Genomic DNA, 16,901 nt, shown 5'->3' on the forward strand with positions numbered 1-16,901 from the left:
TGCTCTCACAATATGACTGGGATATTCCTTTAGATATGCAACTCTATAGACAAATCCCACAAGTAAAGCAATTTCAATTTATTTTAATTTTTTAGTTGAACAATTTGACTATGAAAAATGACAATTGGGAATAGTGCAAGGGAAGAAACTATCAGATGCTCTTGTTTGAAATGTGGCTCACCTAGGGCATGAGTCATTAAGGAGAGCATGGCAATAAAACGAGCAAATCTTCTCCTGGATAATTAATGTTACAATGCAAGGGGTGGAAATTAGTTTACTATTTTGCACATAAGGAAAATACTGACTGTTTTTACATGTAGCACACAAATATTTGATAGCTTAATTTTTACACTGAAATTTAAAGATTTTCTAGGACATGTCCTATCCCAACTATAAATCTGTCCCCACATTTGAAATTTACATCCCCTCCAATACAACATGGTTTTTCCCAGGTGTAGAGTTATTCCTTTTTTATGCTTTGCTCTCCTTAATGACTCAGGCCACTAGAGCAGATCTTGCCCACAAAATGATTCTGGGCCCAGGTCTAGAGATTCACCAACGATTAATTATCTCTCCGTTACTCCAAAGTGGGCAATATTTGCAATCCTACCCAATCGTATAAAGCATCAAAAGGGAGTAAAAAAAACTTTTGTTGACACTGTTTCAGCAGCGTCCTCTATATGTGAGCCCAGAATACGTCTCTTCTCTCTAATTGTTCAGGGAGAAACTCTTCCATGCCTGCCTTGGAAAACTGTAACTTTGTCAAAGTGCCTCCTGCTGCCCCCCCATTGTACGTATGTCTTGCAGAGATAAGCCATTCATTTATTTTAATTAAGTTTTTATCTTATTTAATAAGAGTGGCATTTTTTTCCATATATACACATACAGGTTGTTGCATTAGGAATACTAGAAGGGGTTATAAAACCTATTTGTATTTGTAAAAAAGCAAACTAATAGAGGGACTTTACCAGCAGTACTACAAACTGATAAGACCCTCAATTCATTATTGAAAGTACATTTATTATCACTTTCAAGCAGACTGAGTCTAAAACTACTACACAATTAGTTGGGTTTCCCCATTCTCTGAGCTAGAATTATCCACTTATTGTACAGAGAATCACCTGTTCATTATCCTGAGAAGATTCTGCCTCTAAGAGGCATACAGATAAGATATATTAAAGTACGTAGTATTCCGTTGGTTCTCACCAACTGAGATGTAACATATATATGGAATATTATAAAGATTACAGATTCTGCGACAATGTTACACACTGCAACAACCTTGGTGTAATGGTTACATCGTGACATGACATATACAGTAGATCTCTCACATTTTGGCGACTGGCTTGCATGCTGGGGAAGCGGGCTACCAAGGTCTGTCACTGGGCAGCATTTAGGTGCTAGGAAGCCTTTCTTATACTCCCGGTGTCATCATCAACGCCAGGTGCGCCTCAGACACTATAGTAACCAGCGTAGGCTGCAAGATTAATATGTGCCTGTCACCATGTCTAGTGTTTCCATTGCCCCCAAAGTTACCCATATACCAGACTCTTGGACTTGTCCATAGCAACGATCCTGAGTGCTAAAACTGTTCACTATTATTGCACCTGTCATTAACTCTGTGTATGCTGAATCTAGAGACACCACTGCCAGAAAGTATTAATACTGTGATACTGCTATCAGGGTTTCTGCCTATGTGCTGATTTCCCAGTTCCCCAGAGCCTTGGCTTGTGAACTGACCACGGGTGACGTCTCTTCGCAGCTCATAGCACGCTACTTACTCAAGGGCGCTATTCTGCTTTCAGGAGCTAAGTTGCTCACATCAAAGTTATTATGGACATTCCATACTGAAGATACTTATGGGTAAATTTATCAAGCTGCGGGTTTGAAAAAGTGGAGATGTCCTAAATAAATGATAACTAGAATCTGATTGGTTGCTATAGACAACATCTCCACTTTTTCAAACCCGCAGATTGATAGATTTACCCCTTAGTCTCCTCCACTGTGATAATCTCTCTATGATGGTGCACTCCTGTTTCTGACCCTTGCGTTGCCACCAATCACTGGGGTCCATTCATCGGGGTACTGGCTGCACAGGGCTTTTGCAGCACCCATTACAGATAAACACCCCCACCAAAGCTTTCATAGGTAGGACACCATACATATACAAAAGTAATTCAGGCAAGGTATAATCTCAAGAAAGATATGAAGCACAATTATTATTATCCATATAGATATGAAGAGATTGTTATACTTACAATTCTATTGCCTTGTTCCACATGACGACATATCCAGAAAGAACGAAGGATTCTATATTTACGATGTGTGTGTTTCCTCTCTCCGTCCCAACATAGAGCCACTTACTCTGGAAAGGCAGATGGCAACACGTAATCCTGAAATATGGCATAATATTTGTTTAACCACGAGGAAATGTACATGTATGTGGAGGATAGAATACTGCACACATAGAGCCTATAATACATGTAATATATTTATAATCCTGTGTTCTTGAGACCTGCAACACTAATGCCTATTCCTATTTTTAACAGAGATTTTAACAAGAAAGGTGCAGTGCCTTAGAGGGTGGCATATCATCATCATCATCATCATCACCATCATCATCACCATTTATTTATATAGCGCCACTGAATCCGCAGCGCTGTACAGAGAACTCACTCACATCAGTCCCTGCCCCATTGGAGCTTACAGTCTAAATTCCCTAACATACACACAGACACAGAGAGACAGGGAGAGACTAGGGACAATTTGTTAGCAGCCAATTAACCTAATAGTATGTTTTTGGAGTGTGGGAGGAAACGGGAGCAGCCGGAGGAAACCCACGCAAACACGGGGAGAACATACAAACTCCTCACAGATAAGGCCATGGACGGGAATTGAACCCATGACCCCGGAGCTGCAAGGCAGAAGTGCTAACCACTATGCCACCGTGCTGCCCATGATTGCATATGATTGGTTGTGAGAAAGAGGAGGCGGGGATCATCATCATCATCGTTTATTTATATTTAAGGAGTCACAAATTTGGCAGCACAGAACAGTCGGTATACAGATATATTAATACAACATAACAAATGCATGAATACACATAAGTTTAATAACAAATGCAATTAAGCATATTAACAGATGGGTGGTACAAAAACACATGTATGAGTAACACTAGAGCAATTACAGGTAGCACAAAATAAAGAAATTGTTCTGTATGAGTAAACAATCGGCATAATGGTCACATAAAGAATTCAGTGTAGGACATCACAGGGGAGAACGAGGGAGATGGATAGATGGGAGACAGAGTAGAGAGGACCCTGTCCATGTCAGCTTACATTTTAGAGTGTGCAGTGCATATTAGATGACATATGTTTGGATGTAAGAGAAGACATGTGCAGTGCCATATAGGGTAGCATATTAAAGAGAGGGAGTGTTTCAATGAACTTTGGATTGAACAAAATAGTCTCTGTTATTGTTCTTACATATTTTTTGTCTCTAGTTTTTTTCTGTGGCTATAACGAAAAACAAAACACAGACAGTTGATGTCCTGGCTGCTGAAAGTGTTGTGGGCAGCACAGTGGCTCAGTGGTTAGCACTTCTGCCTCACAGCACTGGGGTCATGAGTTCAATTCCCGACCTTGGCCTTATCTGTGTGGAATTTGTATGTTCTTCCTCTGTTTGCGTGGGTTTCCTCCGGGTGCTCCGGTTTCCTCCCACACTCCAAAAACATGCTAGTAGGTTAATTGGCTGCTATCAAAATTGACCCTAGTCTCTGTGTGTGTGTGTGTGTGTGTGTGTTAGGGAATTTAGACTGTAAGCTCCAATGGGGCAGGGACTGATGTGAATGAGTTCTCTGTACAGCGCTGCGGAATCAGTGGCGCTATATAAATAAATGGTGATGATGATGATGAAGCACTAGTTGAGTAACTGTAAGACTAATAGTGTATATTTTCGGATGTGAAGGGAGATTAGAGCCAATTTTGTACAGTTGTATTACTTTACTGTTAGGCTAACAGTCTGATCACCAACTCACAGAACAAGATGGTGGAGGTCTTCCTTTCCCTTAGAGCTTGATATGCTCACCGGTACTCAGATGCCCCCAGGACATAACTTCAGGCGTAGTGTGAGTTGGTAATACAGCCCCGTAGCGGCAGGCCAGGAGGCTGGATAGAAGGCAGTGTATAGTCAGACAGTAGCCGAGGTCAAGGTTCATAGGTAAGCAGAGTAGTCAATAACACGTCAAAGGGTCAGGGTCACAGGCAACATAGCGGAGTCCAAAGTACAGGCCAAACGGTCAGGATCACGGGCAAACAGGTAGAGTTCAAAGTCCAGGCAGGGGTCATACACAGAAAATGCGACAGGCAGAGTATCCACAGGACAGGATCCAACAACAAACAGCAGGTCAGCAAACTTGATCAGAAGCGCTATAACCGGCAGGGAGGCTAAGCCCTCCCTGCATTAAATACACAGACTAACCAATCAGGGCTCAGCCCTGCAACTTACACACAGGCCAGGTAATTAAACAGAAGTCACATTAATCAGCCCACAAGCTGAGGAGGAATCAGCGCCTGCGCCCGGCTGTACTATTTGCCGGGGCGCGCTGTGCAGAGATTCGGCGTCCGGCCGTTGCCTTGGTAACGACCGGACGCCGACCAACTGGCGGAAGTGACGTCCCGGTCGTCAAGGAGATGGCCGGTAAGAAATGAGTCGCGGCAGTGCCTGTGGCCGCCGCGGCTCCTAACATTTACAAGGTATTATATGTAGCTGTATTTCATTTTATATGTCTGATTTTTTTTCTTCTCATTTTATTTAAAACACCTTATTACATTTATATACATTGTACTTTTCTAATTCTATTATTTTTGTCTTTGTTCTGAAATCATGCATTTGGAAACTCCCCTTTATTTGTTAGGATATACGGACTGCCTCTTTAACTCTTGTGAGGATAAGTCACTGAATGTGCATGTTGGCATAACCTCTTCAGCTGTGTCAGTGCAGTCCTGTCTCATTAAATTAGGGTGTGCTTCTCTCCTGACCTGATTGTACATTTGGAGTTTAAAACCCCCTCCTGTTCTATGGTTCTTTGTCAGTGATAGAGTTTACTCTAGATCCCTACAAAGCCTGCTCTCTGAGATTCTTCAGTTTACTGGTTTCTGCTGCAACTCTGGCTTTACTACCTTGGCAAACAGCATGTAAAGGCTTCAGACTCTACACCTTTGCAAAATAGCATTACTATTCCAACTCAGCATTCTGGCATCCAGTTTACTTTGAATTATCTTTGTTAGTACTTCAGCTTGAACATAGTACTGCATATATAGAACAATTGCCTGCTGGCTAGGAAGATAATCATTCTATATCACTCTGCCTACTGATATCGCACTGAGGGGCTCTAGGCTCGTCTAAGTTGTGCTTGGGATTTTGCTCCCTTCAGTTGATCAGGAATATTGGATATTCTCCAATGCCAAGATTGCATCATGTGAGTACTGTGTTTATTACTATCTGAACTTTTATTATTCTGTAAGACATTCTACAGCCTGCCAGTGTTTCTGGAGAGCTTCTATTCACTACAGCTGTCAATAGCAAGCTGTGTTTTCTCCGTCTATGGTCATTGGTTACTCAGGATGTTTTCAACATATTCAAATAAACCCGCAGTTGTTTAAACTTCCCCCCTGCCTCTGTCTTTCATTGAAATACCTAACACTATTGTCTGCGGGGAAGAGTGCAGTACCCTAGAGAGAGAGAGATATATATGTATATATATGTATGTATGTATATATATATATATATATATATATATATATATATATATATTCACATATATATATATATATATATATATATATATATATATTTATTTATTCAAATGGCTAGTAATTAACTAGGTAATTAAGCACGTTAGTGATGTTATTAACATTTTATAACATTATGTTTTGGTATGTTTGTTTTCTATGACATGCATTTTTGTTAAATGACAGAAAAGAAAACTTTCACTTTTGCATGCATTTGTTCTCTTCTGTGTGGTGATTATTCTTGTTAGCGCTACCACTGGGTGTATTGTCAGGTGTAATCTCTGGCACTGTGAACAAGATGGCAGACAGTAGCAATGAAGTAGAGGAGAGGAAGACACTTTATAAACTATGAACTATCTTTGGCACTCTTTGACACTCTCTGGCATGGATCACGATATCTGTCCTAAAATGAAACACACTGTAATGAAAGATACTAACACCCTGTAATGTTGCTAGTCACTAAAAATAAGGATATACTTCACAGTAATTTTAAGGTCAAAATCATAAATACAATTATTACATTAGGCTGTGGCACTATTTTCTAACAATAATTATTTTATTATTTTGTGTTTGCAGTCATCTGCCATCTGTCCGAAAAACGATAAGTCCATGATTCCACATAAATACTAGTGACATCACACTGACCTTTAATGAAAACTATCATCAAATTAGAGGAAAAGAAAGCTACAGACTAACATGTATTATGAACGCCTGCACCAAGATACTGAGTTTATTAATTATTCTCTGTTTAAATCAATATTTACGACATCAATAAAAGGATCAGACATAGTTCACTCTCTGAAAGTTCGAATGGTTGAGAATTAATAATCGCACCCATTCTGCACATGGATTCAAACAAAACAATTTTTTCTTTGTCTTCAAAGAATGTGATTATATGACGCACATATTAAATAATGTTTTTTAATTGTCACATATCTCCCAATGCATGCCAACAGTCGTAGTACAACTCATCGGAGGCCAATTACAAGAATGCCTACCATCTAGAAGGATGAGTCCATGTATGCAACTCTTGGCACAAATGGAACAAAACAGTCAAAGCAAAAACAAGGCATAAAAAATGCTGTTAGTGAACATAAAATTGTTTTATTTGCTGCTGACACACTAATTCCCATATCTCATTTCCAAATATTATTAAGAAGTCAATAGAATGGGAAATCATTTCAGCATCAAGCTTCAATAATAAAAAAACAATCTAAATCTCCTTGAACAAATTGCAATCACTTAACAGAAAACGTTCAATCACGCAGAAAACATTATGTCAAATATCTGGGGGCTTATGCAGCCTCTACATCCCAATTGTTTCACACATATAGTTATGCACAATTACTGGAGATAAACAGAATTTACTAGCACTTTGGAAGGCAGGGACATTGTAACAAATTGTGGAAGTTGAAACGAAAATCGGGGATCCCCAGAGTAAAGCAAAACTATAGAGACACATACAAAGCACCAGCCTAATAAATATACCTTTCCTACAAGCAGTACTAGGGATATAGAAAATCTGAAAGAACTAAAAGCATCATAGAGCAAAGCGATGTAAATAACGTTATTAAAGCGGTGAGTAGTATGTATTATATGTTCTCTTTAGACAATGAAAGATTTGGAGGAAATGACTTGATGTAGGAATCTTCTTTAGAGAAATGATTATAATACTGTGCTGTACACGGGTAATTCCTCCCATAAGGTGATGTGAGAATCTAGTGTAAGGTGGCACCGATGACTTCTGGTTCTAACCATACTTCTCCCTGCTCCCCCAGCTCTCCAGTCACTCTGCTATAACTCGCTGCAGGATGTCACCACTTTAGCACTATGTTTGACAGTGTGTGTGTACGGTTTTGAGTGTCCTGTCTTTCAGTGAAATTTTTACCTTGTTTCCCTTGTTGCACAGTGCCTCCACCTTAGTCTGATTACTGCAGCATCTTCGTGGGGTAATGTTTTGGAAATGAGCAACACCAGATGAACCCTCCGCCCCCCTAGTTAGGACCAAAGGCACACACGTATGAAATAGTAATACACCAGGCTGGTCTTTAGAAGCCATGCCGGCACGTTTATTAGTGAGACGTGGGCTCCTAAATTTTTTTTTTTACATTTTATAAATCAAAAATACATCGCTTTGATTCAAACAGGAGTTTAACGGGGCACAGTGTAATGATGGAGGGGGCACAGTGTAATGATGGAGGAGGGGAGCAGTATGATAATAGAAGTGGCACAGTGTGATGATGGAGGGGGCACAGTGTGATGATAGAGGGGAGAAGTGTGATGATGGAGGAGAGCAGTGTGATGATGGAGGGTGCAGTGTAATGATGGAGGGGAGCATGTGATGATGGACGGGGCACAGTGTGATGATGAAGGGGCACAGTGTGATGATGGAGGGTGCAGTGTAATGATGGAGGGGAGCATGTGATGATGGACGGGGCACAGTGTGATGATGAAGGGGCACAGTGTGATGATGAAGGGGAGCAGTGTGATGATGAAGGGGCACAGTGTGATGATGAAGGGGCACAGTGTGATGATGAAGGGGAGCAGTGTGATGATGAAGGGGCACAGTGTGATGATGAAGGGGAGCAGTGTGATGATCAAGGGGCACAGTGTGATGATGAAGGGGAGCAGTGTGATGATGGAGGGGAGCAGTGTGATGATGAAGGGGAGCAGTGTGATGATGAAGGGGAGCAGTGTGATGATGGAGGGTGCAGTGTAATGATGGAGGGGAGCATGTGATGATGAAGGGGAGCAGTGTGATGATGGAGGGGAGCAGTGTGATAATGAAGGGGCACAGTGTGATGATGGAGGGTGCAGTGTAATGATGGAGGGGAGCATGTGATGATGAAGGGGAGCAGTGTGATGATGAAGGGGCACAGTGTGATGATGGAGGAGAGCATTGTGATGATGGCAGTGGCACAGTGTGATGACAGAGAAAAGTGTGATGATGGATGAGGGGCACAGTGTGATGATGGAGGGGAGTAGTGTGCTATATATTTAATATATATATAGTGTCATAAGATCATGTTGGGTTTGCTGTCTCCTGGGGTTAGATGGCTGCACTTCACACACTTCAGCTAGATAAATCCCACCAGTCCAGTGTTTTGGTTTAGCTAGATTTATTCTCCAGGCATAAAAATAAATAGTACACAGGAACCAAGTGAAGGACCCTGTGCCCCACACACACACACATAAATAAAAGCAGTGTCTCTCAGGATGCATACGATTTATTATTATTTCAGTTATATCCTTGCAAGGTCCTGGTATTCTTTGTTTCTCTTTTGTGATTTTTTTTTCCCCCAGTTAATAATAAAAGTGGAATTTCTAAACTTAGTTGGGGAAGGGTGGTGCTGTTAGACCTGGGCACTGTTTATTTAAAATTTATCGGCAGCTAGTACGGCACAGTCGCGCAGCGCGCAGGTCCATTTAATTGTAGCCTACGTGGCTGCATCATTCTCTATTACAACAATGGCCCGTAATGACGCAGCCAGCTGGCTGCAACCACAAAAGATCTGCATACCACCGCTGTACCAACTAAAGAAAGGAGGAGCGAATGCAGTGGGGACAGGAAATGGGGAGATAGTGGAAGATCAGTAAAGAAAGTACTATGTAAGTGAAAAGGATAAAGAATGAACTGACAGAGGAGGAAAGAGAAGCAATGAGAAAGGGATAAGCAGGCTTTGGAAACTGTAACAGCATAATGATAATAAGGAAAGAGAAAAGGGGGGACTATAAAAGAGAAGTGACTGAGAAGTGTCTGCAGTGGAGAGTCTGAGGCTCAGATCTGTGGGGACAGTCAAATGCTCATTTTAAACTAATTTCGGTGTCTGGGAACTTCTTTTGCAAAAGCTTGTCATGCTTACATTTCTGAGTCTGCAGGTTTATACCTTTTTTTATTATACACAGGTCATGTTTGTTTTTTTTATCGAAATGTATGACTGATTGTTATCTGTACTGTTCTCATTTAATGAAGGTTCTTATATAACAAAATAACATTTTACAAAATAGTGTGCTGATTTAAGATGATGGCATGTTAATATCTGCTCTGTTCTGTGAACATAATACCACCCTGTAATGGCAATAAAAATGTGCTTGTAATAATGTGCACCAATCACCTACATATACTGAAGGCAGCTATTTAATGGGTTGAGCTAATATTGCAGCCTATCTGTTTATGGCATGAAGTGCCGTAATAATTTAGTGATTTCCCTTGCCTGTACCAACCTCTCTGCTCTTCCCTTGCCTGTGTTGGCCTCTCTCCTCTTCCGTTGTCTGTACCAACCTCTCTGCTCTTCCCTTGCCTGTACCAACCTCTCTGCTCTTCCATTGTCTGTACCAACCTCTCTGCTCTTCCCTTGTCTGTAACAACCTCTCTGCACCAACCTCTCTCCTCTTCCATTGTCTGTACCAACCTCTCTGCTCTTCCCTTGCCTGTACCAACCTCTCTGCTCTTCCATTGTCTGTACCAACCTCTCTGCTCTTCCATTGTCTGTACCAACCTCTCTGCTCTTCCCTTGCCTGTACCAACCTCTCTGCTCTTCCATTGTCTGTACCAACCTCTCTGCTCTTCCATTGTCTGTACCAACCTCTCTGCTCTTCCCTTGCCTGTACCAACCTCTCTCCTCTTCCATTGTCTGTACCAACCTCTCTGTTCTTCCCTTGCCTGTACCAACCTCTCTGCTCTTTCCTTGCCTGTACCAGGCTCTCTCCTCTTCCCTTGCCTGTACCAACCTCTCTGTTCTTCCCTTGCCTGTACCAACCTCTCTGTTCTTCCCTTGCCTGTACCAACCTCTCTCCTATTCCCTTGCCTGTACCAGCCTCTCTCCTCTTCTCTTGCCTGTACCAGCCTCTCTCCTCTTCTCTTGCCTGTACCAGCCTCTCTCCTCTTCCCTTGCCTGTACCAGCCTCTCTCCTCTTCCCTTGCCTGTACCAGCCTCTCTCCTCTTCCCTTGCCAGTACCAGCCTCTCTCCTCTTCTCTTGCCAGTACCAGTCTCTTTCCTCTTCCCTTGCCAGTACCAGCCTCTCTCCTCTTCCCTTGCCTGTACCAACCTCTCTGCTCTTTCCTTGCCTGTACCAACCTCTCTAATCTTCCTTTGCCTGTACCAACCTCTCTCCTCTTCCCTTGCCTGTACCAACCTCTCTGCTCTTCCAGTGTCTGTACTAGCCTCTCTCCTCTTCTCTTGTCTGTACCAGCCTCTCTCCTCTTCTCTTGCCTGTACCAGCCTCTCTCCTTTTCTCTTGCCTGTACCAGCCTCTCTCCTCTTCCCTTGCCAGTACCAGTCTCTTTCCTCTTCCCTTGCCAGTACCAGCCTCTCTCCTCTTCCCTTGTCTGTTCCAGCCTCTCTCCCATTCCCTTGCCTGTACCAGCCTCTCTCTTCTTCTCTTGCCAGTACCAGCCACTCTCCTCTTCTCTTGCCAGTACCAGCCTATCTCCTCTTCCCTTGCCAGTACCAGCCTCTCTCCTATTCCCTTGCCTGTACCAGCCTCTCTCCTCTTCTCTTGCCTGTACCAGTCTCTTTCCTCTTCTCTTGCCAGTACCAGTCTCTTTCCTCTTCCCTTGCCAGTACCAGCCTCTCTCCTCTTCCCTTGCCTGTACCAACCTCTCTGCTCTTTCCTTGCCTGTACCAACCTCTCTAATCTTCCTTTGCCTGTACCAACCTCTCTCCTCTTCCCTTGCCTGTACCAACCTCTCTGCTCTTCCAGTGTCTGTACTAGCCTCTCTCCTCTTCTCTTGCCTGTACCAGCCTCTCTCCTCTTCTCTTGCCTGTACCAGCCTCTCTCCTCTTCTCTTGCCTGTACCAGCCACTCTCCTCTTCTCTTGCCAGTACCAGCCTATCTCCTCTTCCCTTGCCAGTACCAGCCTCTCTCCTATTCCCTTGCCTGTACCAGCCTCTCTCCTCTTCTCTTGCCAGTACCAGCCTCTCTCCTCTTCTCTTGCCAGTACCAGTCTCTTTCCTCTTCCCTTGCCAGTACCAGCCTCTCTCCTCTTCCCTTGCCTGTACCAACCTCTCTGCTCTTTCCTTGCCTGTACCAACCTCTCTAATCTTCCTTTGCCTGTACCAACCTCTCTCCTCTTCCCTTGCCTGTACCAACCTCTCTGCTCTTCCAGTGTCTGTACTAGCCTCTCTCCTCTTCTCTTGCCTGTACCAGCCTCTCTCCTCTTCTCTTGCCTGTACCAGCCTCTCTCCTCTTCTCTTGCCTGTACCAGCCTCTCTCCTCTTCTCTTGCCTGTACCAGCCTCTCTCCTCTTCCCTTGCCAGTACCAGTCTCTTTCCTCTTCCCTTGCCAGTACCAGCCTCTCTCCTCTTCCCTTGTCTGTTCCAGCCTCTCTCCCATTCCCTTGCCTGTACCAGCCTCTCTCTTCTTCTCTTGCCAGTACCAGCCACTCTCCTCTTCTCTTGCCAGTACCAGCCTATCTCCTCTTCCCTTGCCAGTACCAGCCTATCTCCTCTTCCCTTGCCAGTACCAGCCTCTCTCCTCTTCCCTTGCCTGTACTAGCCTTTCTCCTCTTCTCTTCTCTGTACCAGCCTCTCTCCTCTTCCCTTGCCAGTACCAGCCTCTCTCCTCTTTTCTTGCCAGTACCAGTCTCTTTCCTCTTCTCTTGCCTGTACCAGTCTTTCTGCTCTTCCCTTGCCTGTGTCAGCTTCTCTACTCTTCCCTTGATATATTGATATAATGATAGAACCATCATTATATTATATTGGTAATTGATTCGTTGGTAGCAATATATATGTATTATGGTGCACCCACCCATCATTTTTTTTATGAATCTGCCCTGGCTACAATAAAAAACACTCAGCATTTTACTTGCATGCAATAAATGCATTTTCATCCTTTGTATTGCAACATGGTTTGTTCAGGAGCAAATCTGCACCTTATTTTGTTTTGCTCCTATTTGTAAAGGAGGACTATGGTGTAGAAGTTGTGTAGATGTGTGTAGTGCAGATTAGAATAATGGAGACAAGCTGTAGACTAGAGTGTACTTGTTGTCACATTCTGCTGTCTCGCTCCCTGTATGCAGTCTGTAAGGTTATTACTTCTACTTGCCGTCACACTACGATCTGGGAATATGGCCAACAAATGAAAGTGGGGAGAGACAGGAGGTAATGGGAACGTGCCGGTCACCTCATTATGTGGAATGCTGCAGCATACAGATGAATACAAGAGAATTTAGGTAAACAGCAAAACATTATCCAGAGAAGCTGCTTCTAGACACATCCAGAATACCTGATTACAGACACCATAATAATGATTAATCTACTAGAGAACAATAAGTCTATTTTTAAAATTCTCAGGCTTTATTATGTATGTTTTATCCATCACGTGTATCTGCTAAAGATGTAGTGTAGGGAGACGCACAAATTTTCAAATTCCATTTTTAATAAATATACATCATGATGTCAAATTCATCCCAAAAAAACTATTAATATGTACTGGTAATCTGCAGTAATATAGTGTGTATGTATCTATTCCTTTTTATTGTATTAATGTTGTTAATTTATATTTTATGTTTATACTAATTGGACTTCTGATCGTACTTTGTGATATATGTAAATCTATCCAATTACTGTTGTAATGTTTACTGTCTATTAATGTTCTTATAGACATCTTATTAGCAAATGTAAAGGGTAAGGCTCACCAATAATAATAATTACTCCTTGTAACAGAGCTGTAATAGCATAACGTGTAAGCAAATCCATTTTACTTTTAGTTAATAGGCAAAACAGTTCTTAGATCTATTACCCTTAATGCTTGGGACTTGGGGCTTTCCTAATAATGAATTGTTCTGTAATTGTTATCACCGTGTCTAAAAACACCCTAAATATCAATTAAAATGTTCCAGTCTCTACCCATGGCCCTTGCAATCCTTTCTTCATTAAACTGTTTGTCAGTGCTCCTCACAGTGACAATAGGTAAAGGCACCCAGTGCTTGGTGATTGTGGCTCTGTATTTCACATATTCACTAACCAGTAACTATTACTTTTTTATTGGGTTTTTTTTTATTTTCTGGATACCAGGTTTTCAGATAAGGACCCAACACTTGTATATACATATACAATGTTTAATTTGGTTAAGTCACTTGGCTTTAATTCATATTAACAGATAATTGACCTTTATACTCACCTTTATTTGAGAGGTTAAGGACCTTATTTAGAGTTAATAGCAAATCCAGCTAAAGGCGGCACTGAAATCATGCTGTGATGCAAGGGGTAGAAATGTAATGTATTCTGCATGCAGGGAGAATACTGCTGCGTAACATGAAGCTCACGCATACTGGCCAGCTTCATTCTTACACTGTGCCCTGCTCCCAACTCAAAATCTATCAGCTCATTTCAAATTGCCCAGTTAATGCCAATAATATAGGGGGATTTAAACATGTCCAGGAGCTCAGCTTTTTTCACATCCTAAATCAGAAAAAGGTAAGAACGAGATAGGGTCTGAGGTGCTTAGGAATACAAATGTGCGGACTGGATGAGCTTTGTGTTTCTTATCAGTTTAAAGGGTAAATTACATATATGTTTACATTTGCATTCAGTATTGTAGAATTTAAAGTTTTTACTATATCAATTTGACTATTAGTATTTTCCACCATACTGTCATCACACTCTATGTTTCTACACAAAGAAATCAGTACAATCCTTCCCATTAAGATAAGGAAGGTGCAGAAAAGGTATGTACTAGATAACCAACGAATCATTATATGCAGGACATGAGGTAATATTTGCAATAATCGCTGTAGGTATTACATAAACAATTAAGTCACTCTGTGAAGAATAAAAGGAGGTGCCCATATGGTGAAGTATGTAGCCACTATTTTGAGTTTCTGCATGTATCAGGTGAAGGTCCTGGTATAGGCCTGTTGAAATAAGTAGTTATCCAAAAAGCAGTATTTTTTTTATCTGTACAGAACACAATGTATACAAGTCAGTCCTATTGTTCTTTGGATTATTCTTTCAAATGGGAGTTGAGTTCATAGAATATCTGTACCTTAAATCTCTTTGGTCCAGATAAGCATGTCTATTTATGCAAATACCTTATTACTGGGTTATACTACATTACTACACTATGTTTTGGAACCACTTTTTCTTTTGTGATTTATTCATGATTTTGCACAAACAAGCAGGTGAATAATAATAATAAAGGAGGTTAAAATATGTGTGTATTTGATTTGTTGTTATTACAGTATATTACACATCAGGGTTGGTTCTGTCACTATATACCACTAGCTTTTCTCTTTGTTCCCAATAACTCTTCAACTTTCTTTTTTTTTTTAAATCAGGTTTCTAACCAAACACTAAACTGTACCCTTTAGAATCAAAAGCCCTATAGAAATGTTATGATGAAATTGTTAACATAGAGACAGAGTTTAATGACCATACATTTAAAAAAATAAAAACTGGTCTAACCTCTCTAAAGCCGACCATAGCAATAAAACAAGCAGGGAGAAATATCGACCTTTACTTTTCGAAGGTCTAATATAAAAAATATTAATCAGGATAGGTTTAAATATATTTTTAGCCAGTGATTCACAATTTTTATTACTTACAAATTATTCATAAATTTGCAGCTAATCCACCCGGTAAACGAACAATAGCAGACATTGACTCTATAACATCCCACATATCAGAATATGTAGATATAATTCTAAAAAAAAAAAAAAGAGATGTTTTTACCTGACAGTCTTATATCACGGACATGACTTCAGTTTTTAATCTTTTTTTAAAAAAATGACCGGGGAGGAGAACTTTCACTGGGTAACAACAGATGGTTAGTCACTATATACATCTATTGAGCACTGAAAAGGCATAACAGCCTAATTTAAAAGAACAAGATGTTACCCAGAGTCACGCTAACTACATGTATCCTTATTAAATTGATCTTTAGATATCATTATTTACATTGTTTAGCCTGTTTTACTTCCAAACTTGTGGCATTGGGGATAATTTTTGGCCCAACCTATGACAATTTGCATATGGGGTAATTTAAGGGAATCTCAATATATTTGAAATGAAAATCACTTATCTTCCCGTATGAAATTCTATAAAATATACATATAGAAGTACAGAGACTTTTGAAACATTCATGGTATATATTTAAAAGAATGATAAGAATTTAAAATTCGCATCCATGATTAATTATAATGAAATGGTGTTCTTAGGCTTACTATACAAAGGGCAATGCACTACAGAAGACCAGAGTTATTACAATAACTACATTAAGATAGTTGATAGCAACAGTTATTTGCACTACTCAGTTTAGATAAATAGAAAAACAAGTTTCCACTATCCCATTTCAAGTGTGCAAAAACAAATTAGTCAAAAAGAGGATTTTGCATTGTACAAGAAATTTAAGGATAGAAGCTATTCCAAATTTCTTCATACAAGATGCAATAAAAAGCATGTGAATTAGAAAGGGAAACTGTCACACTGCTGGTTCCTCCCAGGAGAGAACCCCTGGCTGCTGTACCTATCAGACACACTATGACCGGCCAAACTACTTAGTCCTGAGAGGGATAAACCAAAGTCTATTATGGATTATAAAATATGTGAAGAAAAATCTGAAAATTTCTATTTTACCCTTGATTATAACAGTCAGGAAATATTAATTAATCATAAAGGGCATGCTACTGAGCTACACATATGTTGGGCATAATTTACGCCAAATAAAAGTTGCACATAAATATAGCGTATTTACGCTCAAATGCTGACAGGTTTCTCAACCTGCGCCCAGCTCTGCACTGTAGCATATAAGCCTGGTTTACATACACCAACATACACACAACCAGGTCATCAGCACAGGTAATGTTTGTTAACATTTGATTTAGTAGCAAAAAACACAGGATTGATTTAAATAAATGAATCCCCCTGACAAAGTCTTCAGTAACGAGACATGTAGGGACAGGTGATTGCTTTTTCCTGAGGTTGTCCTGAGGTTGTCCTTGCTGCCTTTCCATGTTGTACTTAGTGGTTCGGATTTTTAATGGCAACCAATAGAACCTCATCCTTGGATGACTAGGAGTGGATTACTACTAATATTATCACTACTGATAAGCTGTTTATTCAGTCATGGCCAAAAGTTTTGAGAATGACACAAATATTATTTTTCAC

The 16,901-nt window shown here is 40.8% G+C and overlaps 1 protein-coding gene across 8 annotated transcripts in view; it reads right to left on the minus strand.

Moving 5' to 3' along the window:
* Window positions 1-16,901, minus strand: part of STXBP5L (syntaxin binding protein 5L) — a 280,722-nt gene that overhangs the window by 142,182 nt on the left and 121,639 nt on the right. For all 8 annotated transcript variants that reach the window (XM_075197467.1, XM_075197464.1, XM_075197466.1 and 5 more), the window contains exon 5: window positions 2,259-2,393. In XM_075197467.1, the coding sequence (XP_075053568.1) occupies window positions 2,259-2,393 (135 nt within the window). The remainder of the gene's footprint in view (window positions 1-2,258; window positions 2,394-16,901) is intronic.

Source organism: Mixophyes fleayi, chromosome 2 (genome assembly GCF_038048845.1).
Source record: "Mixophyes fleayi isolate aMixFle1 chromosome 2, aMixFle1.hap1, whole genome shotgun sequence".
Lineage (NCBI taxonomy): Eukaryota > Metazoa > Chordata > Amphibia > Anura > Limnodynastidae > Mixophyes > Mixophyes fleayi.